The sequence below is a fragment of the Dermacentor albipictus genome, chromosome 6 (genome assembly GCF_038994185.2).
Source record: "Dermacentor albipictus isolate Rhodes 1998 colony chromosome 6, USDA_Dalb.pri_finalv2, whole genome shotgun sequence".
Lineage (NCBI taxonomy): Eukaryota > Metazoa > Arthropoda > Arachnida > Ixodida > Ixodidae > Dermacentor > Dermacentor albipictus.
Window position 1 is genome coordinate 128,472,661 of NC_091826.1, and position 20,236 is coordinate 128,492,896.

At 46.5% G+C, this 20,236-nt stretch overlaps 1 protein-coding gene across 1 annotated transcript; it reads right to left on the minus strand.

The window, feature by feature from the left end:
- Positions 1–18,226: 18,226 nt before the first annotated feature.
- On the minus strand, positions 18,227–18,739 carry LOC139047094 (uncharacterized). The gene has a single exon (XM_070521055.1). It carries the CDS (start codon positions 18,737–18,739, stop codon positions 18,227–18,229), a length of 513 nt encoding a protein of 170 aa, XP_070377156.1.
- Between the last annotated feature and the right edge of the window lie 1,497 nt (positions 18,740–20,236).

The following is a 20,236-nucleotide window of genomic DNA, read 5'->3' on the forward strand; positions in this document are numbered from 1 at the left end:
CGTTCACTGCCGAAACACATCTGCTACCCAATAGTTACAAGGTGCCCATCGCGAATACTATTTACAAACAAACCCCAAGCAATAAGACCACTTCTTCTCCGCTTCGAGGAGAGATGCCAAGAACTAGATATAAGGGACACATTGCCTCAGATAGCCCGAAAACCCAATCCACTGCCACCTTGGTATTGCCAGCCTTCAGTGTGTGACTTCACATTAACACATCTTCAAAAAAAACAAACACCACATGAACACATAATACAGGAATTTTTAGCACTAAACGAAAAATACGTGGAATACACAGCGTTTTATACTGACGGCTCCAAATCGGCAGGATACGTTGGCAGTGCTGCGATACAAAACAATTGGGGAAAAACGGTACGCCTACCTCAGTGTTCATCCATTTTTACTGCAGAGTGCTACGCAATCTCTCTAGCTGTAGAAAAAATAGTAAATGAGAACATTGAAAACAGCATAATTTACACAGATTCACTAAGCGTACTAACAGCACTTCACCCTAGAAATGCAACTACACCATTAATCGGCGACATCCTACATAACATAAGAAAAACCACTGGAAAAGGACACAACATAAAATTTTGCTGGGTGCCCAGTCACGTCGGAATCGGTGGCAATGAAAAAGCAGATGAATGTGCAGCGAAAGCTCGACATAAAAAAATCATCCAAACAAGAATTCCCTACAAAGACTGTATGAAATTAGTAAACCATAAACTGAGGAATAAATGGCAGGCTACATGGAATAGTGAAGTAACCAATAAACTACACCTAGTAAAACCTGTAATAAAAGAATGGAAGACATGCTCACACCAAGAACGCTTCATCGAAGTAATTTTATGTCACCTTCGCATAGGGCACACGCACCTTACACACAACTTCCTCCTGACAAAACAAGAAAAGCCTTGCTGTAAAAAATGCGGAAATGAACTTACTGTAAACCACATCTTATTAACATGTGTAAAACTCGAAACACTAAGAAAAAAATACTTTACCTCGTTTTACAATCAATACATACCCTTTCACCCAACATTGATTTTAGGCGAAGATGCACTTGTGGATGCCACACATGTTATTAGCTTCTTAAGAGAAGCAGGTATCATTGAAAAACTATAAATGAGCCTATCCCCAACTTCATCTTGTTATATACCTCACCTACCTTCTCATACTTGAGAAGAAGACTGAGGTCTTTAGTTTGTTGGGATCCTCGGAGTCCTTACCTAGACAAGGATCGTCGCTGAGGTGACCCAACTTTTTAAAAAGAAATCTGACCTTGCGTTTGGCGCATGATAGCCTAAGCTGCTTATGCGCCAATAAACCCAACACAACACAACACAGTTCCGCACTGCAAGTCCCAAGCGTGATACCGTAGATAACACCTTTGCTGACATGTTCGGGTAGAAGAGAGTTGGCTTTTACGTTGTAGATGTTGCCTCCAAGCTGTATGTTAGTGACCTTGGCTAAGTTTTGAGCGTAGTTCTTGTTTGCTGTACTTGCAATGATGAGGTTTTCTTCTTTTTGCATTTGTACTCGCACGTTGTCATGGAATTCTTTTTGCAATATTCCGCTGGATCTTCCGACTGCGTCAGTGACTGCGACGAGTGACCATTTGGCGAGTTCAAGGCCAGCCTGTGGGCGGTAGACAATCTTGATGTCGTCCAAAGGCAGCGGCGGCATTCTGGATTTGCGCGGCGGTGGCGGCATGGCTGGCTGTTGTGTGGATTGGGTCACTGCGGGTGCTTTGATGCGCGTGATTTCCTTCTTGCCTTTCCTTTCCCATGTCAGCCATTGGTCGTTGAGGTCCATGGTTCTGCCGCTGTTTTTATCGTAGGTCCAAGATTGCGCGACGTTGGCTTCTTCCGCTGAGTCTGTATGCATGGCGCTTGTTTCTTCTCGTCGTTCGCTTGACGTCGCATCCGTCGCTGGTGTTTCTTGGCTCATCTCAAAGTCTGCTTGTCAGCCGCAGCGCCTGCGAGCGCCGAGCCTCCTCTTCGGCTCACAGTGCACGTGCCACGCACGTGCGGCAGCGAGCGCTGTCGGCCTCCTTCCACGCGCACCGTGTGCCTGTTGCACGTGCGACGGCGGTTCTCCCCTTCGGTACGGTGGGGTCTCGCGCGGCGTTAGGCTTAGCAAGGCACGGGATGGTCGGTGAAGATAAAGCACGAAATCTTGACCAAAACGCACTCACTTTTAAAGTAGGTGGTATCCGCTGGTTCCTTGCAGCTTGCCGATTCTGTCGGTGCAAAATGAAAGGGGTGAGTGGCCTTTCTGTAGAAATGAGCGCAAGACGCAGGAGCCCATGTGAGGCACGTCAGTACTCCACGGCCCCCCTAGTGGAGAGTCTCACTCCTTCTATATCTTCAATTTTATTAGACATTTTAGTAGCTCAGTAAAACATAATTCTGATTCTGAAAAGTGAACATATCTAAAGCTGCCCACATGTATTTCATGGTAATGTCAGTGCTGTACTTATTAAAGGTAGTGCTTTTTCTCTGGTAGGATAAACAAATAAAACAAATGTCCTGAGGCGATGTTTGTGCCCCTGATAATGTTTTCCCTGAAGCATTCATAAAACCTCGTACTGCAACCAATGACATGAATATTTGTGGTAGAACACCATCTAAAACACTTCTTGAACATTTTCTTTTTCTTTGCTTCCAAGTTTCTTTTTTTGTCAGTGTTTATTCTTTGGCATATTATGTTTGCAATGAACAAGCAGTGTTTTGGTAATCTGTTCCTTATGTATGAACAGTATTTAGGCACAGTCTCTTTCGCATTGTATATTTTTGTATGGATTTAATCATGTGACCCCTGCTCATGTGCCTTTGGATAAATGTAGTCACATAAATAAAAATTTCAGGCTGTTCATCTAAAACATCACATGCTCTTTTCCTTTCAAACATGAAATAAAGAGCCTGAAGCATCTGATCTCAATGTGTAGACAGCTTCCACATAAACCTCACAAAATGATGTAATACAAATCACTGAAGGAATTGCGATTTATGAATTGTACGTATAGATTGTAATTATGGTACTAATCAAAGATATGTTGGCACACATATAGGGACAGACACATAGGCGTATGTCTTGACACGGGGCTGGCCCTTTCTGAAATTTGACAGATACCTAGCCTTCGATTATACTGAAAAAATATTTGCGCCCCCTGTACTACTATTTTGCTTGCTCCCGCAGAAGAAGAACTGCATACAGGGGCCTTGACAATGCGGGTTCATCTACAAATATTAGATAAATCACCTCGCACCCTCTTGCCCCTCTATTCAAGAACGCAACTTAAGTTGCAGCCCATGTTTGACTTGATTTAAATGATGTCTGTAGTGAATGCCTTGGAGGAAACACAATGACCGTCCGGGGCACGTTCATGCCAGGCGTCAAAGTCACGCATGGGCTCCAACTTAAGTTGCATTCTTGAATGCGCGGTTTATGTTTCACAATAAAATAATATGCACTTTTTCTCAATTGGAATATGCTACGATCATTCAATGGCAACTTTCGTAGTGCATGTGTCAGTTCCATCTAGATGCATGTATAATACTAGTATCATTATAGAAACAAGAGCTACCGATTTTGAGATTCATAAAGTGAAGTTGCAGGTTAACTGCTTCATGTAAACTGTGATACGATACGCCCATTTGGCTCCCAACTGGGAACATTTACTGCTCATCTGGTCTTTACCTGAAAATTTCATGGCCAGCTGGCGCCCAACTGTCAAGCCAGTTGATTTCTACTCAGCCTCCAACTGGGACCAGTTGCTGGCCAACTAGTCTATACCTGGAAATAACATTCCCAGTTGGCTCATAGCTAGAACCAGTTCACTTCCACTTAGCCTCCAACTGGAACCAGTTGGTGTCCACTCAGCCTCTAACTGGAACCAGTTGGTTACCACTTTGCCTCCAACTGGGACCACTTGCTTCCCAGTAGGCACCCAGTAGAGTACCAGTTGTATTTCAACTGGGACGTACCAGTTGATTACCAGATGAAACCACTTAATACCAGTCGTAGCCACTTGAGTTCCCAGTTCAGGATTTTCACTAGGGTTTGTCAAATCTACGAGCTTAGCTTAGGCAGCTTTCGATTGTTGCATAGGTATTCCAGCCAAGAATTGCAGACAGCCACGTCCACAAAGTGAAAAAGCACTCCAAGTGTCCACTTTTTCGAGCGAATTTTCGTGCAGTACAAACAGCAGAATATCCAGCTTGTGAACACCACCCATTGACTAGTTGTATTTTTTTCTTGTAATTTCTGGCTGGTGTAGAAAGACATGCTATTTCTTTTGTTGATTCCATCGCTTCACTTCAGATTGCTGACCCACTCCAACAGAGTTGGATGCAAGTGTAACAGTATTATTATCATTCCGAATAACATCAGCAATGTCATCATCTGTGAGACACGCCTCTGAGTAGTAGTAGTAGTAGAAAACTTTATTGACAAGGAAAATAAACGACTAGGAGAAATATACAGTGGGTGGTATCTTCATTTCAAGACTCCACTGGCCTTGGCTGCCGCTCTAGCCTGCGCAACGAGTGTGCGCTGCTGATCAAGCTCCGAGCTGAGCAGAGAGGTCTCCCATTGCTCCTTCGTTCTATGTGTTGTGATGTCCGGGGGTTTCGGGCCCTTACATCCCCATCTAATGTGGTATACATCGGGCCGGACTTCGCACCACGGGCGTTCAGCGCTTGGGGAAAATGTTGTATTTGTAAAGATTGGGGAATGTATCGGTCTGGACTTGCCTCCAGGCCCGAGCTACCTGAACGTTAAGCTTCTTATGTGGAGGGGGAAAGTGCTGTCGTGTTCTTAGGAAGTGGAGTCGTGTGTTATAGGTGACGGGAACTTCGGGAAGAAAGCTTGAGTTGGGGTTGGAGCCCGTTCGGTTGGTATGTCCTCGAGCTAGTGCGTCCGCGACCTCGTTGCCCTCTAATCCCGCATGACCAGGCACCCACGTTATCTGATGCTTTAGGGAGGAATTGGCGCTCATAGAGTTGGTTACTATGCCCAACAGCTTTTTAGGTATTCTGCCTGCAAGTAGGAGCCGACAGGCTGGTTGGGAGTCTCATCACGTGTACACCCTGGTTATGGGCGTCGCCGTACTGGATCGCCAGCAGGATTGCTGCCACCTCTGCTTCCGTGATCGTCGTGTGTTTCAAGGAGGCGCTGACAACTTCGTTGTGGGAAGAGTTCACCGCAACTGCCATCGCCCGCCTGACCTCGCTGTGTGTTGCTGCGTCGACGTACACCCTGTGGGGGCTGCGTGCCGCCGTCCGTTTCAAGTAGTCTATTCTGGCCGAGCGTCTGCCCGACCCGGCTCCTCTTGACACGTTTTTGGGAATCGGGGAGACGTGCACCCACGAGCGATATGTTGTTGGGAGGTCGGTCGTGCTTTGTATTATCTGGACGTCTGCCGGGTAGCCTACCCGCTCCAGAGCTTGCGTACTGGTGTCCGTGCGAAGGAGGCGTGCACATTGCGAGAGAACAGCCTCCTGGATCACCTCGAATGAGTTGGAGAGGCCGAGGGCCTCTAGTTTGGTGTTTGAAGTGTTGATAAGAATGCCCAGCGCATGTTTGTACGCAGTACGTAACATGGCATTGACATTGGTGAGTTCTTATCGAGTTAATTGCATGTACGGTAGGCCGTAGGAAATGCGGCTCACCACAAGTGCTTGGACGAGGCGTAGCGTGTCCTCCTCGTGCATGCCTGTCCGATTGCGCGCCACTCTTCTGATCATTTTCGCGACTTGCTGTGTTGTGGTGGATAGCAGCTTGATAGTGTGGGTGGCTTTTTGATAACTCTGGAGCCATAAGCCAAAGGATGCGTATCTGTCGGGTGTCCCGGACGGGGACGCCGTGTAGGAGGACCTGAATGTCTCCTGGAGACTTGTTACGTCCTTCTCTATGGATGATCTCTGACTTTTCCGGCGCACAGCGTAGTCCGTACTGGGAGGCCGCGTCCTCGACGCAGGTGGCAGCTTGCTGCAGAGTTTCTTTTTTGGTCGCCAGAGAGCCTTTGGTACCCCAGATAGTTATGTCGTCGGCGTACAATGTAAATCCGATGCTCGGTACTCTGAAGGCTTCGGGCCACGCCAACTATCGCAATGTTGAAAAGGAGAGGGGAGATAATCGAACCATCAGGCGTGCTTTTGTGCTGCATGTCCTGGGGGTCCGAGCGTGTACCTCCTATACAAATCGTAGCTGTTCTGTTGGATAGGAAATTATGGACGCAGTGAAAGACGCGTCCCCCACAATTTAGGTTGTTCAGTTCTGTGAGGATGGCATCGTGAGACACGTAGTCGAAGGCACCTTTGAGATCAAGGGCCGTCACAAGGTGCTCCCCTCCGCTTGGAATGTGCGACAGTACCTCCTCCTTGAGTAGAAGAAAGGCGTCTTGGGCAGGTAGCCCGGATCGGAAGCCGATCATGGAAGGAGGGAAGAGGTTGTTTTCTTCGATATAGTTCTGCCGACGAGTTTGGATCACCCTCTCGTATGGCTTGCCCAGATACGACATGAGCGAGATGGGGCGCAGCGCCATCGCTCATGGCTCATGGCGGGCAGCTTCCCTGGCTTTGGGATCACGATGATTTCGGAGTGTTTCCACTCTTGAGGTACGATATTCTTTTCCTAGAGCTCATCGTTAAAGTACTGAGTTAGATCCTGAATTTGGTCCTTGCCGGGGTAGCGTATTATTGCATTGGTGATTTTATCCGCACCTGCCGCTGTATTACGAACGCAGGGTCGCGCCGTAGCGTATACTTCTGTCGTCGTCCAAAGCTCGATTTGGAGTGCCCAGGTAGGTAATCGTGCTAGGTGTTGTAGTGGCAGTTCCTATGTATCTGTCGCGGAGCGCTGCAAGAAGAGCTGCGTCGTCACCTGGGAACAGGTGGGAAATCCGCTTGAGTGTACCGGTCGCTTCGGACTTGGACTTGGTTGGGTCTATCACGTTTCTGAGAATTGCCCATGTCCGAGACGTGCCCAAAGTGCCTCGTAGAGACTCGCAGAACTTGCCAGTTCTGACCCCGCAGGGGCGTCTGCGTCAGCAGGCGTTTGGTGCGTTGCGACACCACGTACCCCAGCAAACGAGTTGGACCCTCCTGCGTCTAACCGTGCGCGGCTTAGCCGTGTCCGGGGAAAGGGGGATCCTGACGGTTGAGCCGATGCTGGGTGTTTGGACCTTTAAGGCCCCCCGGCGGAGGCAACACACCTCTTCGGCCTCGGCTTCACATAGACGGCACCTCCAGACTGACCCACCTGGAGGACATCGGCAGTCGCCTTTTCCTGTCTCTCCCTTCTCGAATCTTCGTCTTTATCGCCCACTTTTTGACCTTTCCTGTCTCCTTCTCTCTTCTTTTTACTTCTTTTCTCCTGGCGGCAAGGGTTAACCCTGTGTGGCTATCCAACCTTGGGTACACCATATTCGGTTATAGTGACGGCGTACGACTGGCGTCGTGCAGACTTGTATGCAAGCTCTGCCGCGTCCCCTCGTTGGGCTCCGTGGTGGGTGGTCGGCGCTGTTGCCGAATGTATACATTTTTTCATGGAAACTTCCTTCCCCTCCCTTGCTGATCGCCCTCAGAAACGAGGGCGCACCGAAGATGTCTTCAAGTTTTTTGGACGCCAAACCCAGAATTTTCCCCGCTTCCACGTTATTCATTCCGAAAAGCCAAACAAAGCAGTGCGAAACATTTCTCCATTCCTTGTTTCAAAGTCCCTCACTGATGTTTTTGGTCCAGGATACAAGGTATCGAGGATGGTAAGCGGCGACCTCCTCTTGGAGCTCCGCGATGTAAAACAATATGAGAAACTACCGCAACTAGTGTCATTTGGGGAGACCCCCATATCAGTAACCCCGCACCGTACAATGAACACCACCCGTGGTGTTGTGTCAGATGATGATTTGCTTGAGCTGACTGCAGCGGAACTCCTGGAGGGCTTCAGCGAACAAAATGTGATCAACGTCAGAAGAATTAAGATGAGGCGGAATGGTAAAGAGATTCAGACGAAGCACCTAATAATTACTTTTGGATCAAGTATCTTGCCCGAGTCAATCGAGGCCGGGTACATCAAGCTCCGCGTTAGGCCGTACGTGCCAAACCCACTCCGTTGTTTCAAATGCCAGCGCTTCGACCACAGCTCGCAGAGCTGCCGAGGCCGCCAAACTTGTGCTAAATGTAGTGCTCAAGAACACACCTCTGAAACATGCGAAAACGCTCCACACTGCGTGGACTGTGATGGCGAGCACGCCGCGTACTCGCGGTCGTGCCCGTCTTGGAAGAAAGAAAAAGAAATCGTAACGATCAAAGTAAAAGAAAACATATCGTTCAAAAAGGCACGCAGGCATACCTACCTAAGGCCAGCTTTGCCGAAGTGGCGCGTCAGGGGGCAGCGTCAAAACGGCCTCCGGCGGCTGTCCGACCCACAAGCCGTGAGTCGGCAGCAACGCCATCTGCCCCCGCGGCAGTTGCAGCTAGCGCTGCTCCGTCCACACAGCAGACGGGGCCACCGACCCCGAAGGTGGTGGACGCAGCCGAGGCTGCCCCAACCTCCCCGGCCCCTTCCTGCGCTGGCAACGGCTGGCGCAGCCAAATCCCTCAGGGAGCCCCATCGACCTCCTGGCTGGTGGGCGCAGGGGTCTTGCCCTCCAAGGCGAGACCCTCGCTGGTAACTTCCCGCTCGCAAGAGCACGTGTCCGGCGCCTCACAAGAGGCAATGGACACTACACCGGTCCTCAAGGCGCAACAAGCGCCTAAGGAGCGGTGAGGCTCCCTCGAACGCTCCAGAAAGGGCAGAACCCCCGTTACAGGGCATCGAAAGAGCTCTGTAACCTAAGGCATCACTTCCGTTTCCGTAAACACAGCACCAATATTTTTAAATAAGGATACACAAATAATTCAATGGGACATCAGAGGTCTTCTTAGAAACCTTGATGCAGGAACTCATCCAAAACCACAATCCAAAAGTGCTGTGTTTACAGGAAACACACTTAAAATCCAAACACACAAAATTCATCCGGCAGTACATAACATTTCGCAAAGATCGCGATGATGCTATCGCATCATCGGGCGGTGTCGCCATTGTTATCCACAAGAGCATTGCGTGTCAACATTTACAGCTACAAACGCCTCTCGAAGCAGTGGCGGTTCGAGCTGTTCTCCTAAACAAACTCATCACCATTAGCTCTCTTTACATACCCCCACATTACAAATTAACAAAACATGAATTCCAATCCTATGTAGATCAATTGCCAGAACCTTATGTTGTTCTTGGCGATTTCAATGCACACAACACCTTGTGGGGTGACTCTCGTATCGATGCGCGAGGTCGTCTCGTTGAACAGTTCCTTTTTTCTTCTGGAGCGTGCCTTCTAAATAAGAAAGAACCCACATATTACTCTCTTGCAAATAGAACCTTTTCGTCAATAGATCTTAGTATAGCTTCCGCGTCTATACTGCCCGAACTCGAAGGGGAACTCGAATGGGAAATTTCGAACTCTCACTAGCAACTCGGCGAACAATGCTCGCTACAATATTTCTGAAAGAAAGAAATGACCACAAAAGAAACACAAGAGGACATTAACAATAATTAGTATTAATTGTCGTAGCGTTGTGAACAAGGTCTCTCATCTGGAAGGTATGCTGTTAACGCATAATCCGGACATAGCTGTGCTAACAGAAACATGGTTATATGAAGAAATATTTGATTCTGAGTTTGTGCCAAGAAACTATAAAGTCTTTCGGAAAGACCGCGACAGAAGAGGTGGCGGATTGGCTATACTGTTCAAAAGCACATTTCAGATTTTAAAACTGCCTGATGTTGCCACAGTTGAAGCTGTCTTTTGTAAAGTATATGCTAACAATTTCCGATATATCCTTGGTGCTATTTATAGGCCTCCCGGTTCCTCTGTCGCTGTCTTAGATGAAGTTAAGAAATATCTTTATTGCTACACGAAACCAGACGATAAGTTAATTTTAGCTGGAGATTTTAACTTACCAAACATAAACTGGGCTACTTTTTCTGTTCAATCTCCGCACGCTGTAGGAGATGCTCTGCTTGATATCATGTTTCATTTCGATCTCTTACAAATTGTGAAGAACCCTACTAGAATCCAACAAGATTCTTCATCAATATTGGATTTATTCTTGGTACGAGGCAATATCAAAGAAAACCTTTCATGTAATGTAGTGGCCGGTATTTCTGATCATGAAGCCGTAATCTTGGTAATAGAAGACATATTATTGGACAGAAGGGGTGATATTCGACACTTTCCGAATTTTGCCCGTGCTGACAATGAATCGATTATTGATATGTTAGATCTTCATTATTATAGTTTTCTGCACAGCACTTGTAGCGTGGATGACCTGTGGCTTGTTTTCAAAAACATTGTTCGTGACTGCATTCAGCGTTTTGTACCAGTGATATGCAAGAAGTCAGACATTCACAATCCTTGGATTACGCGAGAAACTTTGCAATTGCAGCGCAAGCTAAAGCGATTAAAGAAAAGAATTAAAAAATCAAGCTCAGCCTTTTTAGAGGCAAAAATGCATGAAGTTTCAGAGAAATTAAAACAATGCATTCTGAAAGATAAAGAAAAATACTACAATAAAAAACTTCCGGATTTTATAAAAACTGCACCTGAAAAGTTTTGGCGGTCAATTGCACCAGTTTCTAGTTCTACCGATGCATTTATTATAAATGGACAACATGTAAGTGACAATGTCCAGGTATCGTCAGCATTTAATAACACCTTTAAGAAAGTTTTCACGAAAGATGACGGGCGTCTCCCACCCTTTAGCATGTCCCTTCCTTCCATGCCTGATATTATAATTTCTGAAGAGGGTGTTTTTAATCTATTATTAAAACTGGATACTAAGAAATCACCTGGACCAGATGATATTCCGAATGCCTTCCTTAAACAGTACCGTATTTTCCGGTGTATAAGACGCACCCTTGTATAAGACGCACTCGCCATATATGAAGGCTCTCATTGAAAAAGTTGGTGTATAAGACGCACCCCAATTTACCCACTTAGGCTAGTCAGGGTTAATTAAACACGCTTGATCGACCATCGCGAAATGAACCATGGGTGGACTCATCTGATCGCATAAAGGCTCCTTAGAGCTAAATAAAGTTATCCTACCCACCTACTTACCTATCTGTGAGAAGTTCTTGGTTTATGGTTTATGGGGTTTAACGTCCCAAAGCGACTCAGGCTATGAGAGACGCCGTAGTGAAAAGCCCCGGAAATTTCGACCACCTGAGGTTCTTTAACGGGCACTGACATCGCACAGTACACGGGCCTCAAGAATTTCTCCTTCAAAGAAATTCTAGCCGCCGCGGCCGGGATTTAACCCGCGTCGTTTGGGTCAGCAGTCGAGCACCATAACCACTGAGCCACCGCGGCGGCCTGTGAGAAGTTCTTAAGCAACGCTAAGTGATCGCAAAAGGCAACACTCACGCCATACCCGCCCACGTTTTAGCAAAAAAGAAAGAAAAATACGACGAAAGAACTCTCCCATATGTCCATAACAACATTTTATTTTTACTTAAAACCATCGAAGTCTTCATCTTCGGATGCGCTCTCAAAAAGCTCGCCCATTTCTGGAGGCAACGCGGCTGAAGCATTCTCTTCATACTCAGAACGGCTGGTCTGATTGTCGTCGTGCTCGGTTGGCGATGAAGCTAGCAGGCCAGCCTTCCGGAACCCTGCAGTTATGGTTGCCACTCTAACAGCACTCCAGGCCTCATGGACCCACTTCGTAACTTCGCTGTAAGAAGCGCGCCTCATGCGTCCAGTTGCGGTGTAGCTGTGCTCGCCTTCCGTCATCCACGCCTCCCAAATACGTCGCTAAATAGCTTTAAAGCTGCGGTTGACGGAAATATCCAAAGGCTGTAGAACCTTCGTCAAACCACCGGGTATTATTGTAGGGGTACAGTTCTTCGCCTTGATTTGCCTCAGTGTCAAGTCAGTAATGTGCGCCCGCATGCTATCCATAACCAGAAGGCCTTTCCGGGAGTGAAAAAATCCATCCGGGCGCTTCGAAAAGCACTTTTCGATCCAAACTCCCATCATTTGCTCATCCATCCAACCCTTCTGGTTAGTTGTGACAATAACACCAGGCGGAAAGCTTTCTTTTGGCATCGTTTTCCTTTTAAAAATTATCATCGGCGGCAGCTTTGTTCCGTCAGCACAGCACGCAACTACGACAGTGAAGTGAGACTTTTCGTGCCCAGTTGTTCGTACTGTGACAGTCTTATCACCTTTCTGAGCGACACTTTTTGACATAGGGATGACAAATGTTAGAGGCACTTCGTCCATGTTTACGATGTGGCTGTCGATGATGTTATTCTTTTCGACTTCCTTCTTCACAAATTCATGGAACTTCTCCACTTTCTCTCCGAAATCGTCTGGTAGTTGTTGAGACATTGTCGTTTGCGCTCTTATTGACAAGGCTTTGCGCTGCATAAATCTATAGCACCATGACGGCCCACCAACAAAATCAGCGGCACCGATTTCACTCGCCAAAGTGCGTGCTTTCAAGCGCAACTGCACGGTTGACAGAGCCCTACCTTGAGCCCGTTGTTCAAGAGCCCACTTGAGGAGCCGGTCTTCAAGTTCAGGCCACCGCGCCTTCTTCCCGCGGTCAGCCTTCTTTCCGCTCATCATCGCCTGCAGTTTGGCGGACGACTGTCGCCACGTGCGAATCATCTTCTCGGTGACGTCGAAATGGCGGCCCGCAGCCCGATTTCCGTTTTCGGTAGCATACTCGACCGCAGATAATTTGAACTTTGCGGTGTAGCTCTTGCGCAACTTCGGTGGCATACTGTAGTAAGACCGAGCACGACAGGTGTAGGTAGTGGAAAACACACGCCGAAGTCACCAACACAGACGTAATACGTACACGGTTGCGAAGTTGCAAAGAATGACTAAAAAAGAACGCCGGCTTGGCTTGTCTTGACAATGTCGAGAAGCGCGACTGTCGCCATCTTTGGGAATTTCACATTACTTTTGCTTGCGCCTCCGAAACGACCGCGTGTTTGCGATTCTGGAAGTCGTCATCCTCGCCGTTTCATGATAAAGTTCACCTAAAAAAAGTTGCGCACGGCGGTCCCCGTATTGAAGTAATAACCGTGCTACTACCGCATCATTGGTAGTGATATTTTTTCGGTGAAAAAAGCTTGAGCATGAACCTGAGTAATTTCTGAACCCGCAAAAAAAACGAAAAATTCGGATATAAGACGCACCCTTGTATAGGACGCACCAGCAAGATTTTTGGAGAAAAAAACGCGTCTTATACACCGGAAAATACGGTATGCAGAGTGGTGTTCAAAGTATTTGTCCGTCCTATTCACTCGATCATTGAAAGAAGGTGTTTTACCGTGTGATTGGAAAACTGCTAGAATTAAGCATTTGCATAAAAGTGGAGAGAAGACGTGTATTGAAAATTATCGCCCTATTTCATTAACTTCGACAACGTGCAAATTATTGGAACACATCATTCATAAGCATCTAACTAATTTCCTCGACGAGCATAATGTACTGGCAGATGTTCAACACGGGTTCAGACGAGGGTATTCCACATGCACTCAACTGGTCGAAACAATCCATGATTTTGCGACAGCAATCAACGAAGGAAAACAAACTGATGTTATCTTTATGGACTTTCGAAAAGCTTTCGATAAGGTTTCGCACAAGAAACTACTTCATAAACTCAGTTTTATCATAAATAATAAACAGATATTAACATGGATACAATCGTACCTATCTGATCGCCGTCAGTTTGCCGAACTGCATAAAACTTGCTCCAATTACGTTCCTGTCGATTCTGGTGTTCCCCAGGGATCCGTCCTCGGCCCCCTACTGTTTTTAATATTTATTAATGATATTGTTAAAAACCTGTCAGTACGTGTTAAGTTATATGTCGACGACTGCGTGCTGTATGAGAAAATAAGTTCGACTGATGATCAAATTAGGCTGAATAATGATTTTGCAAAAATAGTTTCTTGGTGTGAGAAGTGGCAAATGTCAATTAACTTTGAAAAAACCGTATTTATGAGAATAACACTTAAAAAGCTCCCTCTTCTATATTACTACACTGCTAATAATAATTTTCTTCACGAAGTCACAGAATATAAGTATCTAGGTCTATGGATCTCTGATAACCTTTCTTGGACCAGGCATGTCGACTATGTTTCAGCAAACGCTCTCCGAAAGCTTTTTTTCTTACGACGCTCGCTCAAGCTAGCAACCCCTGGTGGACGCCTCCTTGCCTACAACACTATTATTAGACCAATCTTAGAATATGCAGTAATTATCTGGGAACCTTTTACAAAGGTAAACATAAATAAACTTGAAAGAGTCCAAAAGAAAGCAGTAAGGTTTATATATAACACTTAAGGGCGAGCATCAGTCAGTGACCTCCTCAAGAAAAGCGGTTTACCCTCTATTCCTAACAGAAATCGCATATGTCGCTTAAAGTTTTTCTATCAATTAATTAATAATAATCTCAAAGTTGACACCTCGAATATCCTTACCTATTCCTCGGGGTACCAAACTAGAAATCGCCATTGTCTTTCTATAACACCATTAAATCCGCGAGTTAATTGTTTTAAATATTCGTTTTTTTCCGAGGACCATCACTGATTGGAATGACCTCACGGATGATGTTGTCAGACAGACATCATTACATTCATTTCAAGAGCATTTGAATTGATTGCTGGTAATTGACCTTGTCGCTGTATTCTCTTGTTGAATCTCTATGTGCAATTTTGTTTTCTTTGTGTCTGTAATTCTGTATCTCACACAATGTTTCCCACCTGCTATGATCTTGTGTACAAGATCGCAGTATTCATAAATAAATAAATAAAAAAAATCTCATCGGCTGATATGTCTTTAGAAACTCATGCTGCTGTGGAGTATTTTACAGCGTTCATAATAGATGCCGCATCTAAATGCATATCTAAAGAAAGTGGCTTGGCATGTAGACGGCGCGTCCCGTGGTGGAACGATGAATGTAGAATCGCACGTAGAAATCAGAACAAAGTGTGGGGGTTGCTGCGCGCTTCGCCCACTGCAGAGAATCTTGCCAACTTTAAAAAGTAAAGTCACAAGGCAGGAGAACCCGCAGGCAGGCCAGAAGAGAAAGTTGGCAGAACTTTTTATCGAGTATTAACTCGTTTACAGATGAGGCCAAGGTCTGAAACAGGGTAAATAGAATTAGAAGTCGACCAGCGTATTCACTCCCACTGGTAAATACACAGGGCGACACACTGCAAGATCAGGCAGACTCATTTGGGGAGCACTTTCAGAGCGTGTCGAGTTCCACCAATTATTCAATATCCTTTCCCAAATACAAACAAATAGAAGAACGCAAGCCACTCATAAGAAAGTGTCAGCAGAATGAACCGTTCAACCGTCCTTTTAGTATTGCTGAGTTGAGAGTTGCCTTGAGCGCATGCAAGAGCTCTGCACCGGGATCCGATGGAATCATGTATGAAATGCTCAAAAACTTACACAATGACACGCAAGTAACACTACTTACACTTTTCAACACCATCTGGGACGCAGGGTACCTTCCAACGGCATGGAAAGAAGCCATTGTGGTCCCTGTTTTGAAACAAGGGAAAGACCCTTCTTCAGTGGCAAGTTACCGCCCGATAGCCCTCACAAGTTGCATGTGTAAGGTATTTGAAAAAATGATAAATCGGCGACTCGTCCATTTCCTTGAACAAAACAAAACGCTTGATTCCTATCAGCGTGGCTTCCGAGAAGGGCGCTGCACAACCGACCATCTTGTACGTATTGAAGGACATATTCGTGACGCGTTCGTACACAAACAGTTTTTCTTATCGATATTCCTCGATATGGATAAGGCGTACGATACGACCTGGCGTTACGGAATCTTGAGAGATTTGTCAGAAATGGGCATTCATGGTAATATGCTAAACGTAATAAAAAGCTACTTGTGCAATCGTACCTTCCGGGTGAAAGTAGGCAATGTGCTGTCACGTCCTTTTACACAAGAAACCGGTGTACCCCAGGGTGGCGTGCTCAGTTGCACACTCTTTATTAAAATGACAACACTTCATGCTTCCTTACCACGGTCCATCTTGTATTCCGTCTATGTGGACGACATTCAAATAGGTTTCAAATCCTGTAACCTCGCAGTGTGCGAGAGACAGGTACAGCATGGTTTGAACAAGGTGTCAGGGTGGGCAGAGGAAAATGGATTGAAAATCAATCCTCATAAGAGTTCTTGTGTTTTGTTTACAAGGAAGAGAGGCCTGGTTCCGGATCCCTCCTTAGAAATGTGTGGACAACAGATACCTGTAAACAAAGAGCACACATTTCTAGGTGTTATACTCGACAATAGACGCACTTTCGTCCCACACATTAAAGATCTTAAAAGAAAAGTGTCTGAAAACAATGAACCTAATGAAACTTCTATCCCAGACTACGTGGGGTAGTGAGAGGAAGTGCCTAATGAATCTCAATAAGAGCCTCATCCGATCACGATTAGATTATGGTGCCGTGATATATAACTCTGCCGCCCCGAGCGCACTAAAGATGCTAGACCCTGTTCACCATCTAGGTATCCGCTTAGCCACGGGCGCTTTCAGAACAAGCCCGATTGAAAGTTTATATGCCGAATCGAATGAATGGTCTCTCCACCTACAGAGATCATACATCAGCATTACATATCTCCTTAAAGTACGCTCTAATCCTGAACATCCATGTTTTGATACCGTTACCGATATGACGTGCGCTACACTTTTCAGTAATCGTCCCTCCATAAGACAGCCTTTCTCGCTGCGTGTGAAGGAGCTTAGCGATGAAATGCATATCCCACTCCTCAAGCATCGCTTACTGCACCTAACCAAGCTCTTACCTCCTTGGGAGTGGCAAATGATACAATGTGACATATCCTTTATAAAAGTTACAAAGCACGCTCCTGAGGCCGAAATCAGGATGCATTTCCTAGAACTTCAGTACAAACACTCCTGCGCAGAGTTCTGCACAGACGCTTCGAAGTCAAATGTCGGGGTATCCTATGGAGCCGTCGGCCCATCCTTCTCGGAATCCGATGTACTCCATCCGGAAACAAGCATCTTTACGGCCGAGGCCTACGCATTACTCTCTGCTGTGAAGCATATAAGATCAAAACTTCCAAAAGCAGCGATCTATACAGAATCTCTAAGCGTCTTGAAGGCCTTGATGTCAATCTATACACACAAAAATCCTGTACTTAATGAACTCTACACCGTCTTGTGTAAAGCGTACATATCTAACCAGCGTATCATTATATGCTGGGTGCCTGGCCACAGGGGCATTGAGGGTAACGTTCTGGCGGACGAGATGGCCACGTCAATCGCTTAGCAAGCTGTCAACCCTACCGCTGCGGTTCCTGTCACAGATCCGAAACCTTTCTTGCGAAGGAGATTGCGAGACCACTGGCAACGCATGTGGGACGCGGAAACGGATAATAAGCTCCACCTGATAAAACCATAGTTAGAATTCTGGCCCTCTACTACAAAGTCGCGCCGAACAGATGTCCTATTCTGTCGTCTCAGAATAGGACACACATTTGGCACCCATAATTATCTGCTTACTGAAAGTGAACCTCCAACCTGTGGTAGATGCTGGGAGAGGCTGACCGTGCTCCACGTCCTTCTGGAGTGTCGGGAAGCCGAATCTGAGAGAATGAGACATTCTTCCTTAGCATACAGACAGCACATTCCTCTCCATCCAGTAATGTTCCTCGGCGCAGAACCGCTTTTTAATACAGACACAGTCCTAGGTTTCATCAGAGATGTGGTCTTACATGTTATTAGTCCCATGCATTCGTAGCGCTTCCTCTCTTTAGAGGATGCCGCTGGATAGTTGTACTGTATAGCACATGCCTCCAGACCCTTGTGTTTCAAGGGCTGTAAGGAGACAATAGTGCTCTAGCATTTCTTATAATTTGATATATTTTACCTATCGCATCATTCTGTTTAAATGCATATAAATGTTCATAGTACAAGTCATACGTCATCGCCATAATTTTATTATACAGATTTTACGCACTTTAGAGCGTATATTTTAAGGCCCCTTTACAGCCACGTCACACCAACTTCATAGTAATCATAACTACACTGCAAACGCATTACCGCAGACATGGCGCTCTTTGGCCATACATTGGCCCTTGCGCCATCAAACCCCATACATCAATCAATGGTACTGGTCTCGGCCTGAAAAGTGTGGTGTCGCGTCCTCTGGCACTCTTATCTTGGCCTTCACTCCGGCAAAGTTACCGAGACCTTCTGAAAACACATAAGGAAATCGGCTTACCAGGTTCTTCACGTCATTGACTGAGGGCACATTCAGCAGACTGTCGAGCGGCATACCAAAAGCTTTTGGCCAGTTCTTCCCCAGAAAGGCCCGCGAGCCGCCCTTGACGACGAACAACGGCAGTCGAGCGTGCTTTCCTCCGAATTTGGCAATCACTGTCGCCTTCCCCACGACCGCTGATTGATGGCCGAAGTAGCCTCTCAGCTTGAGGTCGGAATTTTCCAGCGCCATCCCCGGAAACAGCCTCGTGAACTCCGCCTCACCAATCACCGAGTAGACGGCCCCCGTATCATCTTCCATGCGTAGCGACTGACCTTCCACAAGTACCGTGGCGCAAATAGGGGGCACCTTTGGCCCCAGAACGTTATCGACGTCAGACTGGAACAGCGGCATTCGTCGAACCACCCTCTAGCGACCACAAATTGCCAAAGTCTGTCTCTCCGATTCATTCGTCGGATGCCGCGTCTACCGGGCCCGCGACCATCACCGCACGCCTAGGTTGAGATCTGGGCAGTCCGACTCCCTGCCGTCCACCTTTATGTTCCGTTCCCTGCGGACTCGTTCCCGTTTCTTGTCTACTTGTGCATTTCTTTGCTGCATGGCCTCTCTTCTGACAATAAAAACACCGCAGATTCCTCAACCTGCACAACCGCTCGTGGTGCCGTCCGCCGCAGCGATAACAATCACCGACAACCTCGCCAGTCCTCGACACTCGGTTAATGGCCACCCCATCCGCCTGGCCGGTCATTATTTTGGCGCCAGAAACGGTGGCTTCCATGCTGGTAATGATCTTGACAGCGCGGTCCAGTGGTAGCTCAGACTCTTCTAGCAGGCGCCGTCACATTGCCTCGTCCCGAATACCATGTACGATTCGGTCCCTCAGGTTGTTTTCTAATTCCCCGCCGAACGCACAAGGGTCCGCCAACTTACGCAGCTCAGCAACGAAGTCCTTGACTGCTTCGCCATCCCTTTGTGTCCGGCAATGAAAATGATACCGCTGTACTATCGCTGACGGCTTCGGTGCGTAATGATTGGTAAGCAGCTGCAGACTTTCCGTGAGCGGAACATCACTTGGTTGTCGAGGTGCCAGTAATAGTCGCAGCAACAAGTACGCCCAGTTGAAAATGACAACAGAGGTTGTGTTCAGTACTACAGAAATTTCTGTTGTACAAGAGGATTTTTCTGTAGTAACTACAGATTCCTGATGGAGCGACAGACTTTTCTGATGTACAACAGACATTTGTTGTTGTGACTACAGAAGTACAGTCTGTCGTATGTCTGTTGTTACAACAGAAAGCTGAAGCTCTACAACAGATTTTTGTAGTACTACAGAAAAATTTGTCATCACTACAGGCACCCTGTTGTCCCAACAGAAATGTTCCTGAAGTAACCCGAAAAACTTCTGCAGTGCTACAGAGAGCTGTTGAAATACCACAGAAACCTATTGTGGCAACAGGCCCCCAATTGTCACAACAGAAGTGTTCCTGAAGTAATGCGACCAACTTCTGTTGTACTACAGAAAAATGTTGTTGTACGACAGAAACCTATGATTGCAACAGGCCCCCAGTTGACATAACAGAAGTGTTCCTGAAGTAATGGACAAACTTCTGTTGTACTACAGAGAACTGTTCCACAACAGAAACCTATAGTCGCAACATGTACCCAATGATGACAACAGACGTGCACTGAAATTGTGCGATGCGACATGCTTCTGTAGTGCCCAGTTGAAAAAGACAAGAGGAATTCCTGTCGCAACTACAGAAATTCTGTTGTACGACAGAAGTTCTTGACATTTCTTAATTGAGAGACATTTCTGACGTTACGACAGAAATTCTGATGTCGCAACAGAAGCATTCTGTCGCGAAGGCCAATAGTTATGAAGTCGCAACA

Coding starts and splice junctions, on each gene's coding strand:
- LOC139047094 (XM_070521055.1), bottom strand. CDS start 18,739: ATGCCGCTGTTCCAGTCTGACGTCGATAACGTTCTGGGGCCAAAGGTG.